Genomic DNA, 27,248 nt, shown 5'->3' with positions numbered 1-27,248 from the left:
TACACCCTTTCCTCCATCTAGAAAGTATTTCAGGCTGAGGCCTCCTCAGACCACCTAGGACATGCTTGGCTGTGTTTTGGGGCAGCCCACAGTGTCTGACTTCCTCCCCTCCTGCCTCAGATGCCTGTAGTGACCAGTATGGCCACTAGAGGTCTCAGCAGGACAATTATTACCCTAGGAAGGGGCCAGGCAGGACCTGGGAGAAGCCGGAAAAGCGCGTCTTCCCACGACCCCAGGGATCTCCGGCAAAGGGAAAAGTAAGGTGAGGGGCTCATGACCTCTGCCTGCCTGTCCAGCATCCTCAGCATGACAACTGCTCTTGTGGCTGCCCAAGGATGTCATTTTCCTCTTCATACGGCACAACAGTCACCATGGGAGAAGGAACGGTAACACCAGGGCAATGATGGTTGCCAAGAAGGGGCCTTAATTTCCAACAGCTGCTCCCTCCCAATGACATGGTCGATTGGCATTGTTCAATTTTATGTTAAGTGCCACGCAAATGCAGCTTTAAGAGTCCTCTAGCACAACCCCTCCAGCCAGATTTGCTGCTGCCTGCAAAGCCCTTATTCCACCAAAATCCTGAAGCTGAGATTCTGTCCCAGTAATATTTTCCAAGGTCGCAGCTCTTTGCAGCTCCCATTTTGTCCAGCAGTGTTAGAACCTAAGACACACACAGGGAGCTTATCCACCTCTGTATTCATTCCCCCTCCCTGTCCTGCTCTTCCCACCAGATCCAGGGGAGATGGCTGCAGACCTGATGGGCTATCTTGGAAAAAGGTGCATGTTAAGCCAAACTTGATCTGTGGACAACAAAAGGGGCCAAAGGTTAAATCAGTGATGATTCTTTGCTTTATAAAAAAGATTGATTATGAACATGCCATGGATTTACCATGGAAAAAGAAAGCTCTGTTAAAATGACATTGCACCTTTGGTTAATCTCTGTATTTCTATAATTTTACGTAAACAAGGAGTGTATCTCAAAACTCTGCTGCAAACTAGCACGTGTGGGTCTCTACTCTTGCCTTAATTGGCTTTCAAATTATTCTCGGACTGCCTCACTGACTTCCCTGGCCCTGTTAGCTCAGGGAGCAATGCATCGAAAGGAGAAAATGTGACTTAGCTCACCTACTGAGTCTCCCTAAGCTCCAGAGCTCTAATCAGTGGTGTCTTGGAAAGGAGAGAAGTGGATATCAGCCAGATAACCTCAGACTGCAGAAATCAGCTTATCTGAGATGATCACACCTGGAGTTGGCCATGTCCACCTCCGTGTGGCAGGTCCGTGTAAGGGGGGCAGGCTACTTGTCTCTCACCTGCACCTTTCCGTCCTGCCCTTGTCCTTCCTCAGTTAATAACAGAGACTCACAGAGCTCTTGCTCCTGTAGGCTGTCCCCATTTACACAGCCTGACTAACTTTTTCCATAATCCCATGGTTAGAAATGAATACTGCTGGGAGGAAGCTGCATGAAAACAGCCCGAGGTTAGGAGCAAACTGAGCGTCATGTACTTTTTGAAATTAGCTGTTGTCAAAGTCGTTTTACAGATGAGGAGCCCAAGGTCCAGAAGGGCAGAGTAACTTTCCCAAGTTCATGCAGATATGTAGTGGCAGAGCCAGGAATGGGAACCAGGGTCCCTTCTTGGGAGGGAGACTCCTTCACTTTCATTCACTTCCTGGTTGTGTACATGGTTCTCTCCCAGACAAAAATGTGCTGGGGCAGCACAACGGTAAGATGCTTTGATGGAAAGAGAACTGAGTTATAATCCAGGCTCTGCCCCATTTGGGCAAGTTACTTTCCCCCTGGAGGCCTCAGTCATCTGTGAAGTAAGGGGTTTGGAGTGAAGAATCCATCTCTAAGGACCCGTAAGCTCCAGCATCCTGTGTATGTCTAAACGACGGGCTCGAGTCCCAACACTGCAGGGGACTAAGTGCTCCGTCACATCTCATGAGAGAGCCCCTGCACTTTTAAATTCTTGTCATCTCTGACAACTAACTTGGAAAGTTTCCTCCTCACTCCCTTTTGACACGCACTGGAAACTTCTGGGAGACTGAGGACAAGAGGAAGTTCCAACCCTGAAATCACGGTCAGGTGGGGAAAGCTGTACAGTAAGACAGGATACTTTTTGTCAGGCACAAATTCCTCCTCCCCAATTTGTTACTCTGTAACTCTAGTTTATCACATATTGAATGTGTGTGTGTGTGTGTGTACAATGAAGGGTCAATATAACCCATATTTGGCTTAGGAACCATTATCCTTTCTCATTGATAATCACAGGTTTGGTCAATATATGTATATGTGTCCATCATATACACAGGTACAGAGAAAACAATAAACAAATGAGAAGATGACCACTTTTCTCCATGGTTCATTTTAGCCCTGTTGCATGGTATTTATTCTCACAGAGCATTCACTCTGCAAAGGCTCACAGAGCAATAATCCGTTTAGGCTGGTGGTCCCAGAAGAACACTGCACAGCAAAGATGCAAAGGGTGCCACAGCCTGCATGAGGGGCCGACACACGTTTCTGCTCTGTGGAGTAGAATGTTGCTGTGAGAATATGGACACTAGCCCAGAATCCTAAAATCTGACAATATGAGGGCTCACTGTCAGAGAACAATAACAAAACGCATTCCTCGGGTGTCCCCAGCTCCTTCCCGGGGAGGTGGCAGGCAGACAGCGGCAAGTTCTCTAGGGATTGTGGGAGAGAGAAATACAAGTACAAAATCAGGAACAAAGACATAAGCTCTACGGCTTAGGCTTAAGAGCGACGGTTCATGCGGCCCCAGGGGCAAGCGGCGAAAGCGGGAATCAGAACAGCGGAGGAAACATGCGGGGATGGTAGGCGGAAGCGCACAAAACACAGTCGGGCCCAGCGGAGCCATGCTCACACTTACATGGCGTGGTCTCACACTACCTTAGTGTGCTTTAAGCATTTCCATCATCTGAGAGTTTAGGAGGGAAAAACAGAATAGTTAAAGGTACAATAAATTAAGAGCTTGCACTTTATCTTTAAAGGTTAATAATAACGGTGTCATTCCTGGCCATCCGATTCCTAGTGTGAAGAGCAATACGTGTGACAATTCATAGTGGTGAGAAGCACAGTTCTGAGAGCCAGACCCTGGTTTCATATCTTGGTTCTGCCACTTGTAGCTGTGTGACTCTGTGTAAGTGTCTTACCTTTCTATGCCTCAGTTTCCTCATCCGTAAAATGGGTCTAATAGTACCACTTACCTCATAAGACTGTGGTGAGGGTTTAATAAATTAATACATGTAAAATACCTGAACAGTCCTATTCAAGACTAAGTATCATCTAAGTATTGGTTCTCACTGTTGTTATTTTGATCTTTAGCTTCCTCAGGCAATACCACCCAGAGTAGATGATCAAAAGTTTACAGAAAGCTAAGGACTTGGTGAGAAATTTAGATGCTCAATAAGAAAAACAACTGAAGAAATCAAACATTCAGGAGAAAAACAGACAAAGTTAGAAACGCACGGGTTGAGCAATAGTTTCTGTGTTGTTGTAATTCTTTGAGGGTGTCATTTCAAATTCCAAAGCAACTCAGAGTAGCTTTTTAAGAAAGATAAATAAAAATCAACGGCACACACACAGATCGATTAGAACCCTGAGGCCTGGTTCGTGTTGGACAATTCCAGGCTGTGTACACATCATCAGGTGTTAACCTTTGGACTGATGGCATCTAACATGTTCTAACTTGCTTCTGCCCAGTGCCTCACACAGTAAGCGAACTGCTAAAAGGTGCCAGCGCAAGGATTCTGGGTCATGAGTACCAAGTCATACAGAAGGACAGACGCCTCTATTCTTTCCCAAAGCCATTCTGTCAGCTTTGACTTCACTTGGCAGGATACGGTGGTCAAGGAAAATATGACCTTAACCTGAAAGGAACCTGCAAGTAAAGTGCTCTGAGGATAACCTGGGCTGAGTCTGCCTTTGCTGATTACACTCTGAGTCCCTGGGTGGCCAGAACCAGTGCCCTGCTAGTGCTTTACTTGCCCCCAGAGTGAATCCTCTCCCCCACTTCCATCTCCTACTGGTGCATCTGCACACGGAGACAGGTCTTATTTAAAAACATGTGGCAGATGGCCAAGAGGCACATGAAAAGACGCTCAACATCGCTAATTATTGGAGAAATGCAAATCAAAACTACCATGAGGTATCACCTCACACCGATCAGAATGGCCATCATTAAAAAGTCTACAAACAATAAACGCTGGAGAGGGTGTGGAGAAAAGGGAACCCTCTTGCACTGTTGGTGGGAGTGTAAATTGATACAACCACTATGGAGAACAGTATGGAGGTGCCTTAAAAAACTAAAAATAGAGCTACCATATGACCCAGCAATCCCACTACTGGGCATATACCCTGAGAAAAACATAATTCAAAAAGAGTCGTGTACCACAATGTTCATAGCAGCGCTGTTTATAATAGCCAAGACATGGAAGCAACCTAAATGTTCACTGACAGATGAATGGATAAAGAAGATGTGGCACATATACACAATGGAATATTATTCAGCCATAAAAAAGAACCAAAAAATGCCATTTGCAGCAACATGGAGGGACCTGGAGATTATCATACTAAGTGAAGTAAGTCAGACAGAGAAAGACAAATATCTTATGATATCGCTTATATGCAGAATCTAAAAAAAAATGATACAAATGAACTTATTTACAAAACAGAAATAGACTCACAGATTTAGAGAAAGAACTTACAGTTACCAGTGGGGAAGGGTGGCGGGGAGGGAGAGACTGGGAGTTTGGGATTGACATGTACACACTGCTATATTTAAAAGAGCTAACCAACAAGGACTTACTGTATAGCACAGGGAACTCTACTCAATATTCTGTAATAACCTAAATGGGAAAAGAACTTGAAAAAGAATAGATACATGTATATGTATAACTGAATCACTTTGCTGTGTACCTGAAACTAACACAATATTCTTTTTTTTTTAAACATCTTTATTGGAGTATAATTGCTTTACAATGGTGTGTTTTCTGCTTTATAAAAAAGTGAATCAGCTATACGTATACATACATCCCCATATCTCCTCCCTCTTGTGTCTCCCTCCCACCCTCCCTATCCACCCCTCTAGGTGGTCACAAAGCACCGAGCTGATCTCCCTGTGCTATGTGGCTGCTTCCCACTAGCTATCTATTTTACATTTGGTAGTCCATATAAGTCCATGCCACTCTCTCACTTCGTCCCAGCTTACCCTTCCCCCTCCCCATGTCCTTAAGTCCATGCTCTACGTCTGCGTCTTTATCCCTGTCCTGCCCCTAGGCTCTTCAGAACCTCTTTTTTTTTTTTTTTAAGATTCCATATATATGTGTTAGCATACGGTATTTGTTTTTCTCTTTCTGACTTACTTCACTCTGTATGACAGACTCTAGGTCCACCCACCTCACTACAAATAACTTAATTTCATTTCTTTTTATGGCTAATATTCCATTGTATATATGTGCCACATCTTCTTTATCCATTCATCTGTCGACGGACACCTAGGTTGCTTCCGTGTCCTGGCTATTGTAAATAGAGCTGCAATGAACATTGGGGTACATGACTCTTTTTGAATTATGGTTTTCTCAGGGTATATGCCTGGTAGTGGGATTGCTGGGTCGTATGGTAGTTCTATTTTTATTTTTTTAAGGAACCTCCATACTGTTCTCCATTGTGGCTGTATCAATTTACATTCCCACCAGTAGTATAACACAACATTCTTAATCAACTATACTGCAATATGAAATAAAAATTAAAATAAATAAAAACATGTGGCATTCCATAAAACCCAGATTAATGACCCAGGGATACCTCATTCCTTCCCCTCTGACACCTTGCATATCCTGCTTCTCATTTCGCCCTCTCCTGACTTCTCTAGTCTGGTTGTTACCTGACTATGTCACTTCTTATTCATCACTGGTCTGAGAAAGTTTCCAGGGTGGAAGCTGTAGGACTCCTCTGTCACTCTGAGTTCCCTCACACCCTTCCTCACTTCCTCAGAGGACTGTGTTGGCCCTCACTGGGATGTGAGCATTCGGATGAAGCAATGGGATCCTTTAAAGTTGTAATGTTGGGTGCTAAAAGCATCATTTCGAATGAAAAATGAAAAGCAACACTGGAAGTCTTCAGCTGGTTAAACACAGAAGGGAAGAATGACAAGGAAGATGCCAGGGTCTGTTAGGAAGCCAACCACAGACTGCTGTGCTCTGACAAGGCCTCTGCTTTGAGCAGAGTTTTAACCTGGCTGATATTCTTTTGTGTACATGTAACTCCAGCTGCCAGTTGGGCTCTGGGCTCCTAAAGGCTGGGCCTGGGTCCTTCTTTCTCGGGCAGCCTCTCACCCTGTCAAGCACAGTAGCAGCAGGCTGTCTACTGCAGGAGCAGGTTAAGGCTGCTGGTGACTGCAGGTTCATTTGTCTGGCAGGGATGCTGGTGTTTTAAAGACACACTCTCAGATCTTTCCCAATCGCAGGTACTGCCTCAAGGACGTAGACTACAGTGCCTGGGCTGTACACAGAGAGACACCTTGATCTGTCCAACACCTCTTTGAATGGCTGTTATTTACGTCAACAGAATGTTGCTCTGGCAAAATTACAAACGGGAGAAAGAGGCAGAGGATACTTAGAAAAGCAAAGGGGTTTCCAACCAGAAAAAGTAGGTCTAATGATTTAATATTTGCAGCAGTGGAGACATTTAAACAGAATTATTAAGCAATTAGCCAAATTTTAACTAGAATGGGAACTACAAGATGATTTCAGAGGGAACCATTTCAAGTTAAGTCATTCTCTTGCCTTGGAGGGCTTTCATTCCATGCTGACCAGAAGGTCATTATTTTAACAGAAGAGACAGAGGCAGTCACATTTTTCTTGCTGATGGGACAAGCAATGCCACATATCCTGGGGGATCAGTGATCCTATCAGGCCACAGGACCGCATCTGGAGAGCTGGGGCCCTTGCTGCAGTGAAGACAGATGTGGTATCATCATCCTGCATGGGGTGAATATTAGTAAACAGTTCAATGGCAGTAGCTTCTAAGTTCTCCTCTAGGTCCCAGGACCCAATGCTCTCCCAAGGCAGGACAGACATTTCTAGGTGTAAGCTGTCAGGCTAAGTTTCAGTGGGCAGCTCATGCAGGAAAAAGGCCAAAAGAATGGGTTCTATTGCTAGATGAGGGGCTGATGCCCGAGTAATCTTAGAGTATTTTGATGCTCTATGCTGTGTCTTGGCTACAGAGGTCTCAAGGCAAACCTCTTCTGGGTCCCTCTGAACCCTAAGAATTATCCCACAGACTACAGGTATGATATTCCAACCACTGCTGAGGCAATGGGGCATACTCTATGTGCACCCTTCCATAAATGTGGGAGAGGACTCCTTAGAGAAAAGGAATAGCATTACTTCTACCAAAAGGCAGCAGTGGCTTGGTGGTTCCGTGCACATGCATGGCCAGCACACTTTTCTCTTTGCTACAGACACAGACAGGCCTTGTACCATCACTGCTCATACGGGACACCTTTGAATGTGCAGAGACCTCACGACATATGTGTCACTCTCAGAGTGGAATATCAACCAACAGGCTGAGAGTCCACTCATTATGTAATTTTATTTATGATCCTCAAAACATAAAAACAGACATAGCTTTTATGTTCCCATTTGATTTACTCACACTCGAGTGAACAGCTGTCTCATTCATTGGAAACTTTATAGAAACCAGCCCAAATGTCCCTCTGAGATTTCTTTTGTATCTGGGTGATTTGCACTGAATCCTGGGAGTCTGGGTTCTATAGTTTAATTTCCCACTTCCTAGGTGGTAGCAGATAATAGATGGAACGCTGAGCTTTACTCAGTGAGTAAAGCTGAGTGTTGACTGATTTTTTTTTCCTTCAAATGCATCACCTCCTGACCCTTCGGTGCTCCGTGGTGGAGGGTAACAAAGAAAAGAACAGAAACGAAAGAGAGTCCTAGTGAAAACTACTTTCAATTGAGAGGCCTTTCAGAGAAGACATAGGAGATGGCGCTGCAATTTACTGTTATAGTCAAAGAAATCTAGGCTGGATGTGACCTTGGTAATTCATTATCCAGTCCCTTGCTTCATTTTACAGATGAGGAAACAAAAGCTCAGAGAGGACAAGTGACAGCCAGTTGGAGAGTCAGGGTTAGAGGGAGACCGCCTGACTTGTGGTCCGGGACCACCCCACCTATCACACCACTTCCCATTTGCAATAGAAGGGCACAGTTTTCTAAGCAAGGACCTCCATTAGGGAATATAATAGGAACAGTATGCCCAACCTGCCCTCTGAGTTTGGAAAGGTCTAATCTTTTCATGAGCAAGCTAAAGGCAAAGTTGGAAAACTGCTTCAACTCCTCCAACAAGATACAAATCAAGGGGTGTGTGTGGTCTGCCTCTAGGTCACTGATCTCCAAATCTGAAGAAACTATGGACCCCTTTAAAGGAAATTAATCCTCTAAGACCTATGGTAAATTTTCTTAACCAGCATTTGAGAAACATTTACTTAAGACAGCTGAAGTCTCATTCTTTGAACATGATTTTCAATTGAGAAGTCTCACTGAAGAAAAGACAAGTTTTCTGTTTATAATCGGTAAAAATGAAAGAACAAAACCTAAATGTCCTTACTAAGCCCAAAGAACCCCATCTCCCCGCAAGCATATGTGCCTGAAATCTGATTTGAGAAGTATTGTCCTAGCTCAGAATTCATTACTGCTCTTGTCTGGCTCATGAATGAACTTCTTCAGTTTACATGCCTCCCATCTTCGCTCCTTTGGTAGCTACTTCTTTTGTACCGAACGGATTTTTTAGTTCACATTTTTGCAATGGGGCCTGTGTGTCCTGTATTCTTGTTGCCTCGTCACCCTCTCTCTTTCTGAATCTGGGGTCACTTTGTGATTTACCTAATATTTGCTTTACATGAAAATTCAGCACAATCCTGCTTTTGTGGAACGGTGTTTGTAATGAAAATGCTAGTTTTCTAAGGTGAAGGCGATTCAGGTTTCGAATCTGACATCTAGGTAGCATCAGTCCCCATCTGGATTTCAGCAATGAAGTTCCATCGGTTAAAATGCACCTTAAACACCTCAGCTGGACTTGTACGGTAGTTAACTTCCTTGTTTTACAATCTTACCAATTTACCATTGCCATCCTGTCCTCCCTCTGGGGTGACAGATGGCTAAAAACACATTTAGATTTTCCTCTGAGGGGGGATTTCTCTCTCCTTGACAGTCTCTCTCTGCTCTGTGTCTCACAGACAACTAGGAATTTGCCATGGAGTTCCCCTTGGGAATGCCTCTTTCCTGCCTCTCTCCATTCATTTATCCTGGGTCAGAATTTTCTTTTTTGTTAAGAATTCATTCCCCAGTGGAAATGTAAGCATGGCAGAGTTTCTTCGAGTCTCTTACAGCATTGTTGTTGTTTTCTGCTTTGGATTTTATGGAAAGCGATTAAAAAAATGAGACGGGTCCTAGTTCTATATTATTTTGGCTAAAAAAAAAAAATGGAAGCATGTTCTCTATACTGTACTGTACTTGTACATTCCAATACGGCAGCCTCTAGACACACGTGGCTATTTAAATTTAAGTTAATTAAAATAAAATACAGTTAAAAATTTAGTTCCTGGTCTTCCCTGGTGGCGCAGTGGTTGAGAGTCTGCCTGCCGATGCAGGGGACACGGGTTCGTGCCCCGGTCCGGGAAGATCCTACATGCCGCGGAGCGGCTGGGCCCGTGAGCTATGGCCGCTGAGCCTGCGTGTCCGGAGCCTGTGCTCCGCAACGGGAGAGGCCACAACAGTGAGAGAGGCCTGCGTACCGCAAAAAAAAAAAAAAAAAAAAAAAAATTTAGCTCCTCAGTCTCACTAGCTACATTTCAAATGCTCAGAAGCCACATGTATCTAGGACACTGTATTGGATAGAGCAGACAGAGAGCATTTCCATCATTGTTCTGTGAGACAGTGCTGCTCTACATTTATTATGCTCTAATAAAACTTTAATGTAAGCCGCGTACTATGCTATAGAAGTCTAATTCTGAAAAAGATACAATGAAACATAAACATGTAAGTATGTAAGTCATCTTCAGTCAAAACCCACCTGTAAAGTGCTAAGGATAATTATTTAATATATTTAATAAGCAATACAGGGACTTTCTTGGTGGCTCAGTGGTTAAGAGTCCGCCTGCCAATGCAGGGGACACGGGTTTGAGCCCTGGTCCAGGAAGATCCCACATGCCGCAGAGCAACCAAGCCCGTGCGCCACAACTACTGAGCCTGAGCTTAGAGCCTGTGAGCCACAACACTGAAGGCCATGAGCCTAAAGCCTGTGCTCTGCAACGAGAGAAACCACCGCAATGAGAAGCCACCACACCACAATGAAGAGTAGCCCCCGTATGCTGCAACTAGAGAAAGCCCGAGTGCAGCAATGAAGACCCAACGCAGCCAAAAATAAATACATAAATAAATAAGTTTATTAATGAAAAATAAGCAATACAGGTAGAAGTCTGGGCGTCTTTATGTTCAAGTCAGCCACATAAAGCCTCATCATTTAATTGAGATTCTAAGAAGATCAGCCTTTATTTAAATGAAAAGATAGAACTGACTTTCTCTAAATGGAGGTAGGTGTCTGGAGTTGTGGACCGTGGAAGTGTATGGGGAAATGTATCAGAAACACCTGGAAACTTGCATCAACTTAGACAATTCCTCCTCTACCCAGATAGGATGAGGATTTGTTGGGGCAGGAGATGTGCTGAATGTGGAACTTCTGTAGTGTGAAAAAGCTCATCGGGTGGTTCTCATGTGTCTTCTTACTCCATCCCTCTAGATGGGAACCACTGCTCCCAAGAATGGCTAAACTGGTTGAGGAGACTTGCCTAATTACAGAATATCAAGGACAATTTATGTAAGTCAAGTACATAAGTCTTTATATGGGTTATATTAGTCAGAGTTCTCTAGAAAAGCAGAACCAATGGGAGATAGATACACAGATGGTGAAACTGATGATAAGAATTGGTTCATGTAATTATGGAGTCTGAGAAGTCCTGCAGTCAGCTATCTGCAGGCTGGAGAACCAGGAAACCCAGTGGTGTAACTCAGTCCAAGTTCAAATGCCTGAGAACCAGGGGAGCCGATGGTGTAAGTCCCAGTCTAAGTCTGAAGGCTGAGAATCAGGAGTGCTGATGGCACTTCGGAGGGGCAGGAGGAGACGGATGTTCCACCTCAAGCAAGAGAGCAAATTCACCCTTCCTCCAACTTTGTGTTCTATTCAGACCCTCAACAGATTGAATGATGCCCACTCACACTGGTGAGCGTAATCTTTTTTACTCAGTCTACTCTGTCCTGGAAATACCCTCACAGACACACCCAGAAATGATGTCTTACCAGCTATCTGGGCAGTTGATCATAAAATTAATGATCACATAGTTTAAGTTCTGGCTACAGGGGATAGTCTAATGGGCAATTCTGCATAAAAGTCTAAATAGAGTAAAGCCTTCTGGTTAGCAAGGTTACATTGCGTCTCCAAAGCAAAGCAGTATAAGTAAAGTCTGAAAGCAAGTTAGCAGAGCATTAAACATTTATTCATTCAAGAATCACTTATTGGGCTTCCCTGGTGGCGCAGTGGTTGAGAGTCCGCCTGCCGATGCAGGGGACACGGGTTCGTGCCCCGGTCCGGGAAGATCCCACACGCCGTAGAGCGGCTAGGCCCGTGAGCCACGGCCGCTGAGCCTGCGCGTCCGGAGCCTGTGCTCCGCAACGGGAGAGGTCACAACTGTGAGAGGCCCGTGTACCGCCAAAAAAAAAAAAAAAAAAATCACTTATTGAGCATCTAATAATATCTGTCAAACACCTTGATATGTACTGTGAATACGATAAAATAAGTAAGGGATGATTCTGGAGTGTGGTAGCTGAATTTCTGCATGGGCTTTGGAGTCAGCCTGGATTTATATCTGGTACATTCTAGCTGTGCTCTCAGGCAAATTACTGAACTTTTCCAAGGTTCAGTTTGTTATTAAATTGGAGATAATGCTAGCACTTATGCCATGGGGTTATTATCAAAATTGAATAATATAAGATGCATAGTAAACATTCAGTAAAATTTAGTGACTACAGATTATTAAAGAGCATATAGAGGGCAGAGTCAACATGGCAGACTAGGATGACACAGGATTTGCGTCTCTGCACAACTGGGGCACCTACCAGGCACCGGTGGGGGACCACAGACACCTGAGGGAATGGGAGGAATCCCCAGTGACTGGGTAGGACGTGGGGTGGAGTGAGGGGGGAGGAGAAGTGGAGGCAGGACAGGACCCGCGCCCCTGAGGGGCAGCTGGGGGAGGAGGAGGGATCCCACACCAGAAGGGGGATGGGGGGGACAATGGGAGGGCAAAGGATCAAAAGGCAGCATGGCCAGCATTTCCCCTGCCCACCTGGGCCCCCCAGGAGCCTGCTGAGATCCTGGGCCTGATCCTCTGCCCACCAGGGCCCCCTCCAGCAGCGAGGGTCCTGAGGGAGTGGGAGGGAGGGATGGGGGAGCAAAAGTAAAGGCCAGACCTCTGGGGAACTGCACCCCTGAGGGGCGGCTGGGGGAGGGGAGGAGTTCCTACACCCAGCAGGACCCACCCACAACGGGGGAGACCCTGCGGGGGGCGGGTGCGGAGGAACAGAAGGCAATGCAGCCAGTGCTGAATCTAAACTGCTATACTAACAGAGAACCTCAGACCCCAGGAACTATTAATCAGAGTGAGGCCTCCCAGAGGTTCTCATCTCAGCACCAAGACCTGGCTCTACCCAACTGCCTGCAAACTCCAGTGCTGGACACCTCAGGCCAAACAACCAGTAAGACAGGAATACAGCCCCACCCATCAAAAAAAAAAAAAAAAAAAAGAAATGACAAAAAAAAATGTTACAACGAAGGAGCAAGGTAAAACCCTACAAGACCAAATAAATGAAGATAAAATAGGCAAACTACCTGAAAAAGAATTCAGAGTAATGATAGTAAAGATGATCTAAAATCTCAGAAATAGAATGGAGAAAATACAAGAAACGTTTAACAAGGATCTATAAGAACTAAAGAGCAAACAGACAGTGATGAACAACACAATAACTGAAATTAAAAATACCCTGGAAGGAACCAATGGCAGAATAACTGAGGGAGAGGAAGAGAAAAGTGAGCTGGAAGATAAAATGGTGGAAATAACTGCAGGGAGCAGAATAAAGAAAAAAGAATGAAAAGAATTGAGGACAGTCTCAGAGACCTCTGGGACAACATTAAACGCAACAACATTCGAATTATAGGGGTTCCAGAAAGAGGAGAGAGAGAGAGAGAAAGGACCCGAGAAAATATTGGAAGAGATTATAGTTGAAAACTTCCCTAACATGGGAAAGGAAAGAGCCACCCAAGTCCAGGAAGCGCAGAGAGTCCCAGGCAGCATAAACCCAAGGAGAAACATGCTGAGACACATAGTAATCAAACTGATAAAAATTAAAGACAAAGAAAAATTATTAAAAGCAACAAGGGAAAAATGACAAATAACATACAAGGGAACTCCCATAAGGTTAACAGCTGATTTCTCAGCAGAAACTCTACAAGCCACAAGGGAGCAGCACAATATATTTAAAGTGATGAAAGGAAAGAAACTACAACCAAGATTACTCTACCCAGCAAGTATCTCATTCAGATTCGACGGAGAAATCAAAAGCTTTACAGACAAGCAAAAGCTAAGAGAATTCAGCACCACCAAACCAGCTATACAACAAAGAAATCAAAAGCTTTACAGACAAGCAAAAGCTAAGAGAATTCAGCACCAGCAAACCAGCTCTACAACAAATGCTAAAGGAACTTCTCTAAGCGGGAAACACAAGAGAAGAAAAAGACCCCCCAAAACAAATCCAAATCAATTCAGAAAATGGTAATAGGAACATATATATCGATAATCACCTTGAATGTAAATGGATTAAATGCTCCAACCAAAAGACACAGACTGGCTGAATGGATATAAAAACAAGACCCTTACATATGCTGTCTACAAGAAACCCACTTCAGACCTAGGGACACATACAGACTGAAAGTGAGGGGATGGAAAAAGATATTCCATGCAAATGGAAATCACAAGAAAGCTGGAGTAGCAATACACGTATCAGATAAAATAGACTTTAAAATAAAGACTATTACAAGAGACAAAGAAGGATACTACATAATGATCAAGGGATCGATCCAAGAAGAAAACATAACAATTGTAAATATTTATGCACCCAACATAGGAGCACCTCAATACATAAGGCAAATGCTAAGAGCCATAAAAGGAGAAATCGACAGTAACACATTAGTGGGGGACTTTAACATCCCACTTACACCAATAGACAGATCATGCAGACAGAAAATAAATAAGGAAACACAAGCTTCAAATGACACAACAGACCAGACAGACTTAATTGATATTTTTAGGACATTCCACCTGAAAGTGGAAGAATACACTTTCTTCTCAAGTGCACATGGAACATTCTACAGAATGGATCACATCTTGGGTCACAAATCAAGCCTTGGAAAATTTAAGAAAACTGAAGTCATATCAAGCATCTTTTCCGACCACAATGTTATGAGATAAGAAATCAATTACAGGAAAAAACCTGTCAAAAACACAAATACATGGAGGCGAAACAGTGCACTGCTAAAGAACCAAGAGATCACTGAAGAAATCAAGAAGAAATAAAAAAAATACCTAGAAACAAATGACAACGAAAACACGATGATCCAAAACATATGGGATGCAGCAAAAGCAGTTCTAAGAGGGAAGTTCACAGCAATTAAAGCTCACCTCAAGAAACAAGAAAAATCTCAAGTAAACAATCTAACCGTACACCTAAAGCAACTAGAAAAAGAAGAACAAAAAACCCCCAAAGTTAGTAGAAGGAAAGACATCATAAAGATCAGAGGAGAGATAAATGAAATAGAAATGAAGAAAACAATAGCAAAGATCAATAAAACTAAAAGTTGGTTCTTTGAGAAGATAAACATAATTGATAACCCTTTAGCCAGGCTCATCAAGAAAAACAGGGGAGAGGACTCAAATCAATAAAATTAGAAATAAAAAGGGAGAGATTATAACTGATACTGCAGAAATACAAAAGATCATAAGAGACTACTACAAGCAACTTTATGCCAATAAAATGGACAACCTGGAAGAAATGGACAAATTCCTGGAAAGGTACAACTTTCCAAGATTGAACCAGGAAGAATTAGAAAATATAAACAGACCTATCACAGGTAATGAAATTGAAACTGTAATTAAAAATCTTCCAACAGACAAAGGTCCAGGACCAGATGGCTTCACAGGCAAATTCTATCAAACATTCAGAGAAGAATTAATATGTATCCTTCTCAAACTCTTCCAAAAAATTGCAAAGGGAGGAACACTCCCAAACTTCTTCTACAAGGCCACCATCACCCTGATACCAAAACCAGACAAAAATATCACAGAAAAGAGAATTATAGAGCAATATCACTGATGAACATAGACAAAAAAAATCCACAACAAAATACCAGCAAACAGAATCCAACAACACAATAAAAAGATCATACACCATGATCAAATGGGATTTATCCCAGGGATGCAAGGATTCTTCAATATATGCAAAACAATCAATGTGACACACCATATTAACAAATTAAAGAATAAAAACCATACGATCACCTCAATAGATGCAGAAAAAGCTTTTGACAAAATTCAACACCGATTTTTGATAAAAACTCTCCAGAAAGTGGGTACAGAGGGAACCTACCTCAACATAATAAAAACCACATATGACAAACCCACAGCAAACATCATTCTCAATGGTGAAAAACTGAAAGCATTTCCTCTAAGATCAAGGACAAGGATGTCCACTCTTGTCACCATTATTTGACATAGTATTGGAAGTCCTAGCTAGCCACAGCAATCAGAGAAGAGAAAGAGATAAAAGGAATGCAAATTGGAAAAGAAGAAGTAAAACTGTCACTGTTTACCGATGACATGATACTATACATAGAAAATCCTAAAGCTGTCACCAGAAAAATACTAGAACTAATCAATGAATTCGGTAAGGTTGCAGGATACAAAATTAATGCACAGAAATCTCTTGCATTCCTATACACTAACAACGAAAGATCAGAAAGAGGAATTAAGGAAACAATTCCATTTACTATCGCAACAAAAAGAATAAAATACCTAGGAATAAACCTTCCTAAGGAGGCAAAAGACCTATACTCAGGAAACTATAAAACACTGATGAAAGAAATCAAAGATGACACGAACAGATGGAGAGATATACCATGCTCCTGGATTGGAAGAATCAATGTTCTGAAAATGACTGTCATCTACAGTTTCAATGCAATCCCTATCAAATTTCCAAGGACATAAGATATTCCAGATATCTCAAAATGGTTCAAGTGGGTGTTCCAGGGATGGCAATAAGAAAAAAATGGTATCGGAAGGACTAGACCCAGATCTTCCTGAGAGGCCAGATGCCCCAGTGCCTGATGTAGAAGGTGAAAAAAATACAGAAGAAAGTTCAGACAGCGAATCTTCTTTTAGTGACTAAGCTTAATTTTGATAACAATTACATATACACGTGTTGGTGCACATTTACATTCTCTAAGAAAGAGAGCCTGAACTTTAACTCTTAGTCATAAAAGCATCAAATGGCTACATATCCACCACCAAGCTTCCTCTGTGAAAAAATAAATAAAGCATTTATAATTAAAAAAAGAAATTACCAATGGCGTTTTTCACAGAACTAGAACAAGAAATTTTATGATTTGTATGGAAACACAAAAGACTCCAAATAGCCAAAGCAATCTTAAGAAAGAAAAATGGAGCTGAAGGAATCAGGCTCCCAGACTTCAGACTATACTACAAAGTTACAGTAATCAAGACAGTATGGTACTGGCACAAAAACAGAAATATAGATCAATGGAACAGGATAGAAAGCCCAGAGATAAACCCACGCACATATGGTCACATTATTTTTGACAAAGGAGGGAAGAATATACAACGGAGAAAAGACAACCTCTTCAATAAGTGGTGCTGGGAAAATTGGACAGCTACATGTAAAAGAATGAAATTAGAACACTCCCTAACAACATACACAAAAATAAACTCAAAATGGATTAGAGACCTAAATGTAAGGCCAGACACTATAAAACTCTTAGAGGAAAACATAGGAAAAACACTCTATGACATAAATCACAGCAAGATCCTTTTTGACTCACCTCCTAGAGAAATGGAAATAAAAACAAAAATAAATAAATGGGACCTAAGGAAACTTAAAAGTTTTTGCACAGCAAAGGAAACCATAAACCAAACGAAAAGACAACCCTCAGAATGGGAGAAAATATTTGCAAATGAAGCAACTGACAAAGGATTAATCTCCAAGATATACAAGCAGCTCAATATCAAAAAAACAAACAACCCAATCCAAAAATGGGCGGAAGACCTAAACAGACATTTCTCCAAAGAAGACATACAGATGGCCAACAAATACCTGAAAAGATGCTCATCGTCACTAATCATTAGAGAAATGCAAATCAAAACTACAATGAGGTATCACCTCACACCGGTAAGAATGGCCATCATCAAAAAATCTAGAAACAATTAATGCTGGAGAGGGTGTGGAGAAAAGGGAACCCTCCTGCATTGTTGGTGGGAATGTAAATTGATATAGCCACTATGCAGAACAGTATGGAGGTTCCTTAAAAAACTAAAAATAGAACTACCATATGACACAGCAACCCCACTACTGGGCATATACCCTGAGAAAACTGTAATTCAAAAAGGTACGTGTACCACAATGTTCACTGCAGCACTATTTACAATAGCCAGGACATGGAAGTAACCTAAATGTCCATCAACAGATGAATGGATAAAGAAGATGTGGCACATACATACAATGGAATATTACTCAGCCATAAAAAGGAACTAAATTTAGTTATTTGTATTGTGGTGGATGGACCTAGAATCATACTTCATACACAGTGAAGTATGTCAGAAAGAGAAAAACAAATACTGTATGCTAATTCATATGCTAATGCATATATATATGAAATTTTAAAAAGCAGTATTGATGAACCTACTGGCAGGGCAAGAATGAAGATACAGATGTAGAGAATAGACTTGAGGGCACGGCGGGGAGAGGAAGCTGGGATGAAATGATAGAGTAGCATTGACATATATACGCCACCCAATGTAAAATGGATGGCTAGTGGGAAGCTGCTGCAAGCACAAGGAGATCAACTCAAGGCTTTGTGACAATCTAGAGGGATGGGATAGGGAGGGTGGGATGGATGCTCAAGAGGCAGGGGCTATGGGGATATATGTATACATATAGCTGATTCACTTTGTTGCACAGCAGAAACTAACACAACATTGTAAAGCATTTATACTCCAATAAAGATGTGGGGAAAAAAAGAGCATATAGATTAGTAAGGAAGATAAACTCATTTGATCTGTACTCTTCAGTGCAGAGATGGCTGGTTCAACTGATAATGAAATGGTGCTAAAGAAGTCAGAGGTATAGATTTAATCCCTGTGTGGTCCAATAAGCTGTACAGTATACCAGATGCCCCTGCCTTTAGCCCTATCATCTCACAAATGTGGACCTCTAGGAAATGAGGATGATGGTATATGGACAATCAAAAGTGAGAGCTGAGAATGATCCAAGATGGAGTTGGTCCAAGTTTCTTCCTTCAGAGATAAGCAGACTAAGGTTCAAAGTAAAAGTACTTGGACAAACTTTAAACATAACCCCTCGGTGACAGAGCTGAGGTCAGAACTTAGAGATCCTGATTCTCCGCTCAGTGTTCAGTGTATATGCACTGATAGTCTCCTAATGCAAGAGAAATCTTCATCACCATGAAATATTAGGAAAGATGCTTACCTTACTATCACTGGGCTGTGGGGTTATTTCCAAACCCACTGCATTAGCTTCGGAACCCAGACACCACACTGGGTACAATTTTCATTTGTCCTCAGAAGAAAACTGACATCCTATGAGACATAGCTCCTAGAAGGGACTCCATGCAGACTCACAACCTATTACAGCCAAGTGTTCTCAGGATCTAGTTTGGGGTACATCCCAAAGGTCAGTCTGGCTCATCAATGCTCAGCAGGGGTAAACCTTCGATTCTTTCTGGAATATTGGAATGACTGGGACCACACAGTGAACTAATGAAAAACAGGGTGCAGGAAGGTAGGAGCCAATCTTCATGTTCACCACAGCCCTGACACTATCTTTCCCGGCCTTTAATTCTCAGGGCAGATGGTCACCTTCCTACTTCAATCACTGCTTTCACTCTGTCACCTCCTAAAAGCACAAATGATGAAAGAACAGTGGGCTTTTCTGAATGTGATGGCCTCTTGGTCTGCTGAGCACTTCTTCCTGTGGCTGTATGGGATAGCTTCTTCCAAAGACAATAAATACCTCATCATAGAGGGCCAGCCACAGACAGTGACAGTAAAGAGAGGTATAAGACAGCCAAGATGCACCTTTAAAAGTTTAAGTCAGATTATATTACTCCCAGCCATCCAATGGTACCCATCACAGCTGGAATAAAATCCAAACTCCTTTCCCTGGCTTATAAAGCCTTTGGATCTGGCCCTTGCCTACCTTCCAGCTTCATTTCACACCACTCTCCCTCCTACCTAGTACTATCCAAACTGCCCTTCTTTCTGCTTCTCATTCCCATCTTTGGAACTTTGACCTTGCTCCTTCCACTGCCTGGAAGTCTTTCTCATGACTGTCGTTGGATCAGTCTCTCCAGATTTTGGCTTACATGTCACATCCTCAGAGGCCCTCCCTGAACATCCAACCTGGCGGAGCTACTTGGTCCCTGTCTATCATATTACCTGGTTTAAATTCTCTGCATAGCATTTTTTACTCTCTGATATTTTCTTGCCTCTTAAGTTTATTTATTGCCTGTCTCTCCCCAGCAGAAAACAAACTCCAGGAGAAGTGGGATTTTTGTCTACCTGGTGTGTTACTTTATCTCCATCTCCCAGAATGGTGCTTAGCACACAGTAGGTGCTCAATGTTTACTGACTGAAATTAATGGATGAACAAGTGACGACCGTTTGAGGATCAGAGCTCATCTCAGCTTACTTTCCTGCTGTTGCTGTTCACGCCTACAGTGAATTTCCTAGGCTCTGGACATTGGCTGCCTACATGCAAAGTGTGGAGCGCCCTGAAGAGCAAATCTAAAAATCACTCTTACCAGCAAAACACATAGCAAATGTTGGCTGATTGAACAATACTTAATGAGTGCTTACTCTGTGTCTGATACTAGGGTCTTTATGAGCACTCACTCATTTAATCTCAATAAATCAATCAGTTAGGCACTATTCTCATTTCCATTAGTGAGCATCAGTAGACTGAGGTCCTTACAGTTAAATGTATCACCCATGGCCACAGATATAGTAAAGGGAAGGGTCAAGACTTGAACCCAGGGCATCTGACTCCAGAGGCCACACCGCCACCTGCTACAGAAAGTTCACAATGGAACCCACACAAGTGAAGAGAATGCAAGGAAGGAAGGAATGGCAAAAAGAAAGTGCCAGAGAACAAAAATTTATATTTGTTTAAGGAATATAAATCTGGCTGACAACTGTCTTCCACTTGCATCAAAATAAACGGTATCCCTACCACTCCAAGGCTACAATGGTCTTCCGTGATTTGAGAACGTCCATTGAGATGAACAAACGTCTCAGCAGTATGGAGACCTAGTAAAGGAATTGCCTGGGCACATTCCATCCAAACCATCGTGTAACTGAAGCTGCCTTCTCTGTCTCCAGACCTGAGCAGGTCATGCTGAATGGACTGTGCACATGTGTGTTGATTAACTAGCCAATGGAACGTTGGGAGCCTGTCAGCTAGCTTTTGGCCCTAAGCCTTCCTTCTGCCCACCTCCCAGTTGTTCAAGTGTTTGTCTCTACTGGACAATGACAGCTGCCACACCTTATCGGGCATCTGGACTCGCCATCTTGATCCCTCTTGCCCAGCCAGACCCCAATGATGTCTACTAGGTCCAAACAGCTAATTTTAGGAAGCAAATGATGCTATAGAATATTTAAGTCAAATGACAAAAGCACTGGTGATGTCCAAGGGCATCCAGGAGATACAGGAGAGAAAGAGAGATGAGGATTCAGAAGGAGCTTGCAGTTCAGCTGTGATGGAATCCAGAGACAGGGAAGTCCTGTCTGGTCTGACCTTTGCATCAGGTAGAAATACTGAACAGAAAGATCCTAAGACAAGGTGGTGAGCCATGACAGGAAAAGAACTTTTTTTTTTTTTTTCTTGCGGTATGCGGGCCTCTCCCGTTGCGGAGCACAGGCTCTGGACGCGCAGGCTCAGCAGCCATGGCTCACGGGCCCAGCCACTCCGCGGCATGTGGGATCTTCCCGGACCGGGGCACGAACCCGTGTCCCCTGCATCGGCAGGCGGACTCTCAACCACTGCGCCACCAGGGAAGCCCAGAAAAAGAGCTTTTTGAGGTGGATGAAAAGCATTCTAAGTGAGAAGTAACAGAGTAAAAGAAATGCTTTAGGACTCAATTTGCTGGGTTCAATATGCTTTACAGTAGTATTACTCTCTGGCACATTTGGACAGAATGAACATTAGTTATGAAGAAAATTCTCTCCTCAGATGTATGCACTCAAGCCCTATGAATTAGAATCACTGAATGTATAGCTGGGAGAAAAATTTGGTCCTTTATACCTGCCTGTTTTTTGTTTTTTTTTTTAAATGTTCCTGGAGAATGTAATACTATGGGTACTAATATCGCCTGATAGGATGATGGACAATGCAACCAATTTTAGATTCTCCACCACGAAAGGCCAATGACAGTTATCTGCTGCAGCTAAACTCCTAAACATTCGAGTCTATCTTCTGTACCAAGCTCTTTAACTGGAGAAGAAAATAACAAAGGACAATGCTGATTTCTGTAAGTTTCATTCCATTTCAAAGTTTTCTCCCTGTTCCAGCGTGGCTTTCACCAATATATACTGAAATGGCAAAAGACAGGAAAATAGGAGAAGTGAAGGGACTGGAAAAATTTACATAGTGTACATTTCATTAGTCCCTTAAATAAATGAAGGGCTGATCAGGTAGAGGGACTGAAACGGTCTACTGCATGACGAGCATTTCCTTGTGCCATCTTTAGTCCATTTCTATGACACCTTTGAAGGCAGATATTATTAATCCTCCTTTTACAGATGAGGACAGTTAAGTCCAAAATGCTTTCTTACCCAAAGTCACCTAACTAGAAACCAGTAGTGCAGGTTCAGTGGGGATTCAAATTCAGGGCTAGCTGCTCTGAAGACTATGCTCTATCGAGTGCCCCACGTGCGTCATACAGAATTCCGAAACACTTTCTTCTGATGTATTAAGGTGCTCTATGCGGCTTTACATCATTAATCTTCACAATCATTTTGTGATGCAGGAAAATCCCCACTGCCTCTACTTTTTTTTTTCAATGAGGAAACTATGCTGCAGGGAGGCTCTCAGAGAATCTGAAAATCTGACTGGGGTGTCTGGTGGTTTGCTGTACGCAGGCACACATGGGGATTGTGACTGAGCGAGGGGCGGGTGAGGGCACCCTGGAGGAGAGGGGGCTGCAGGCCATTCTCCCGAGTGGCAGTGCTTTACGCTTGATTTTCTCTCTGATTCAGGACGTGGTTACGCATAGCTTGACATACACCTCCAGGCTCTAAATGTTGTTCCTTGCTCAGTTTGAAAGTTTTGGGTTTTCCTTCAAAAGAAACAAACTCAGTTTTTCTCAAGGAAAAATGCTCTCAAGGACATGTTTTGAGAGCACGATTACATTCTTGCCAAAGATCTCTTTACATCGTTGGAACTGCCTGATCTGAATTTCCAAGCAATCTGGGAAACAAACCTGTGCACACTGCACTTTCACCAAAACTCTCTCTGCTTAGGCAGACACTGGAATGCTATCCTGCTGGAGGATGCTGCTGTGAAAGGTACATGCTTTGCTTAGTCAAACTTCTACTCTGCCAGGCACAGTGATGAGCATTATATGTTTAATTTCTCATGTAATCTTCCTCAGACCCCCATCAGATGGGCAACAGAACACAGTGGTTAAGGGCTTCCCTGGTGGCGCAGTGGTTGAGAGTCCGCCTGCTGATGCAGGGGACACGCGTTCGTGCCCCGGTCCGGGAAGATCCCACATGCCGCAGAGCGGCTGGGCCCGTGAGCCATGGCCGCTGAGCCTGCGCGTCCGGAGCCTGTGCTCCACAATGGGAGAGGCCACAACAGTGAGAGGTCCGCGTACCGGAAAAAAAAAAAAAAAAAAAAAAATGAATTCAGGTGTTAAGTAAGAGCTGTGCAATCTTGAGCAAGTGCCTTAACCTCTTGGTTTGCTCTGTGTAAAAATAAGGATTATATAATAGCACCTTCCTCACACAGTTGTTGTGAGGATTAAATAAGTTAACATACGTGAGCCACTGAGAACAGTGCTTGGTCAGTAGAACATGGCTGATAAATACTAACCATTCTTCCTATCATTCCCATTTTATCAGTATAGAAACAGAGGATGATACTGATTAACGCCACAAAGAGAGATGAAAAACCAGACTTTAGACCCAGTTCTATCGAGTCTAAGGCCTCTGCTCCTTCTCTATGTTGAGCTGCCCCCCTTAAACATCAATAAACAAGTCCGGGAAAATATGAATGCAGCCTTTGAATAAACAACAACAAAATTAAAAATAATCAAAAAACTATGATGATACTGCACTGGTTTCAACAAAAATTATTAAACCTATTATAATCATTTGTAGACTCAAACCATTTAAAAAAGAACTCTCTCTGGTTACTTTTAGTATTACCATTATGTATGGATAATATTTTTTTATTAGGAATAAAAGTGCAGCTTGAGGACATGCAACTTAGATTAAGATAAATTAGCTTGGATAAGAATATAATTTTTAATTTGTAAAGATGAACATGGTTACATGGTAAAATGGTCAATGTCTAGCTATAAATATACTATGATTATAGGAGAAAAGTGATGAAAAGAATAACTTATTATTCTTTCTAGTCCCTCTCCAAAGTAGAGCCACCATGTCACTTGTGGTCCAATCAGGTCCATTTCAAGAGTGAAAGTGCTATTCATAATTATGTCAGGTCAGCAGGTATAAACTGGGACTCTCCCAGGAAAGTCAGGATGGATACCCATCCTAGCCAAAGAGAAACCACTTTTTCTTCTATATATTCCATGAAAACCCAGCAATCCGTGACTTAAAAGGCACCTGTGACTTCTATCACTCCTCACAGCAAAGTGGGTCCTTTTATATTTTTTCTGCTCTCTTCCTTTATAATTTCACATTTCTACTTGCCTTTGACAGTGGGCAAGCCAGGCTGTGGACCCTTGGTCAGCAAGATGGGGGTGCTCTATCTCCCCAGGAAGCAAGACCTGAGGCCAGGAACTTGGGGCCAAACTGTAGCCTGGGCCTCATAAGGATGAGCTTTGGGAGTCAGTATGTTTTGGAGACAAATTTTCCTTCTTACTTTTCTACTTATGCCATCTGTCTGGCTAACCTCTTCAGCTGCTCTGGCCTGGGGAGCCTTCACCCATCTTTCCTGTGGTTGAGAACAGGAGGGCTGCTGGCTGTGCCTTACTGAGCCCTGGCTGCCTCATCCCCTGCGTAGGGCCATCAGGCCAGTACCCTCTGGGAATAAGTCCCGAACTCCTGGAACACTGCTCCTTTGCTGGAAGAGTATCTGGGCATCTACGTCTCTTGGTTTCAGACAGGAGGGTAGGGGAGGGAGCTAGATTTGAGTTACTGAGTTCTCTCCTCCCCATCCTGTGAGGCTGTGTCCTTAACCCTTTGCCTGCTAATTCTGTGAACAGACAGCATCCTCTGCGGGTCTGAGGAGTTTGAGGGCAGTGGGGACAGAGACCTAAAGGCCCTGCCTCTCTGCTCTGAGGGCATCAGAGCCCAGGAAGGTCAACTCTGTTTCTTAGACTGCCCCATAGGAAGAGGCCTGGGCTGTCTCAGAGCCTCTGATGGAAGAGTCCCCCAGGGCTGACTTATGAGTCAGGCATGGCAGGAGTGGGCTGCAAAGAGAGAGTCTAAAACTAGGAAACTGACAGACCTTCTCTGTTTCCTCTTGCACTGCCCACACCTGGATCATTTTGTTCTGCTGTGTGAGCCCCAGCTACAGAGAGATCTGCTTCACAGAAGAATGTTTAGGACTTCTGACAGTACCGTCTGACTTGAAGGACCTGGGGGTAGTTGGTCTGGGGCTGAGATGGTCTAATGAGCACAGGACAGCTGCTTTCAAAATGCCAAAGGCTGTGATCTGGAAGAGGGTCTAACCTCTTTTGTGAGGTCCCCAAAGGGTGGTGGAGGCCTCTGAGAGATGGGCCTTGACACAAAGGTTGGATAGGCCTTCTGAGGGAGTCGGAATAGTGAGATGGGCCAAATATTTCCAAAATAGCTTAAAGAATACATTAAATAATAGCTTTTATTCACTGAATACCTTCCATTAGCTAGGTGCTTTACATATCGTGAGAGGCTACTAATTAGTCACCTAGTATCCACTCTCTCCTTTTGTCTTAATCCCCTACATTGTTGAGGGTAGCAATGTGTCCATCTCAATTCCTAACTCTTCCAGTCTCCCTTGAAGATAGGTATGACCAATGAGTTATAAACAAAAGTTGCTGGGTGAGGCACCTAGGAAAACTCTTTAAACAGTTAGCTGGAAGGCAGGCTTCTTCTTGTTCCTCCCTCTTCTGCTTCTTCCTAACTGAAATGGAAATGTGATGATTGGAGCTGCAGGAACCATCTTATGATCACAAGGTAATCGCGAGGATACAAGCCACAAGCTAAAGAGAATACAGCAAAACAAAGAAGGAAATTGGGACATTCTTGATGTTACGGAGCCCCCTTGCCAGTCATGAACTGCTACCATCAGAATTCATATTATACGAAGGAAAATCAACCTCTCTGTGTTAAAGGCACTATTATTTGGATTTTCTGTTATATGCAGCTGACTCAGTCCTGAAACACACATGATTTCATTTAATCCTCACAACAATTCTGGATTATAGGTCTTACTGTATCCATTTTATAGATAGGAAAATGCAATCTCCAAGACATTAAATAATTTGTCCAAGGACACATAACTAGAAAGTGGTAGATGTTAAGATTTGTCTTGGATCAATCTGACCCCAAGTTCATCGTATTTCCATGTTACTTCTTTTTTTTTTTTTTTTTTTTTAACAGAGCAGCTAACGTGTGACAGCAAATTCTGTACAGTTCACACCATGGACCGCTCTTGCTGTCTAAATATGCTTCAGTTCATGAGGCTCACTGTGGCTATGCTTGGCCCATGCCAACCTGAGTGGGGAAGGGAATTGATCATTGGTATCCTTCTCATCTCTGTGCCAGTTCCTTATATCACTGTCCTACCTTAACATATTCTCCCTCCCTCCCTCCCTCCCTCTCTCTCAGCCATACATGCCTGCTTGAAATGTATACTCAAGGCTAAAGGCTGTTCTGTTTTGAGTTACTGGACCTACTGCTTCAAATGTCCACTCTCTGTGTGTCTAGACACCAGCTGAGTTACACAAACATGAGTACTTCAAAGAAGGCAAGTCACAAGCTGGGCCCTGTGCTTTCCAAGCTCCTAAATCTTGTTTGAATAGTTTATTAGCCATATCTCTTTTTCTTCTTCTTCTTTTTTTTTTTTTTTGTTCAGCTTAGTGGCCATACCAGCAAATGTGAAGGCTGATTTACAGTTTGTACTTTGTGCACTCTCTGAAGTGGGGTGAAAAATGGAATGGCTTATGTCAAGCCCATTCATTCAGACACATTCAAGCTCAAATTAATTTTAAAGTACTTATGAGCTATTTAATGTTTCTGAGTTCTGCTTTACATATCTATGCTGAGCTTTATGGCATAATATATATTTCAAGCTAAAGCTATTGCAGATTTGGAAATACAATTTTTTTAAATAAAAGATTCTGGGATACAATACTTCAGAGAATGAGAAATTAAGCTCAGAATGGAGAAAACCAAAAGGGCTCAGCGTCACAGAATGTTGTAGCTGGAAGGGCCTGAGAAATCATCTGGTTCAGCCCTCTCATTTTAGAGATGGGAAAACTGAGGCCTAGAGCAGTTATGTGGCTGTCATAGGTCACATAGCTGGTTAGGACAGGACTAGTCCTTGAACCTGGGCCTACTAACTC

General features: G+C 42.9%; 1 protein-coding gene across 3 annotated transcripts in view; it reads right to left on the bottom strand.

Annotated features, from left to right (window-relative positions):
- Positions 1 to 27,248, bottom strand: part of LHFPL3 (LHFPL tetraspan subfamily member 3) — a 533,932-nt gene that overhangs the window by 44,517 nt on the left and 462,167 nt on the right. The window contains exon 3 of one of the 3 annotated variants that reach the window (XM_060304791.1): positions 2,890 to 2,937. The exons of 1 other annotated variant lie outside the window; for it this stretch is intronic. In XM_060304791.1, coding sequence (XP_060160774.1) covers positions 2,921 to 2,937 — 17 coding nt within the window. In that variant the 3' untranslated portion in view covers positions 2,890 to 2,920. The remainder of the gene's footprint in view (positions 1 to 2,889; positions 2,938 to 27,248) is intronic. One more of the 3 variants, XM_060304792.1, reaches the window with a different exon arrangement.

Source organism: Globicephala melas, chromosome 9 (assembly GCF_963455315.2).
Source record: "Globicephala melas chromosome 9, mGloMel1.2, whole genome shotgun sequence".
Taxonomy (NCBI): Eukaryota; Metazoa; Chordata; class Mammalia; order Artiodactyla; family Delphinidae; genus Globicephala; species Globicephala melas.
This window is presented reverse-complemented; position numbering and strand designations above follow the sequence as displayed.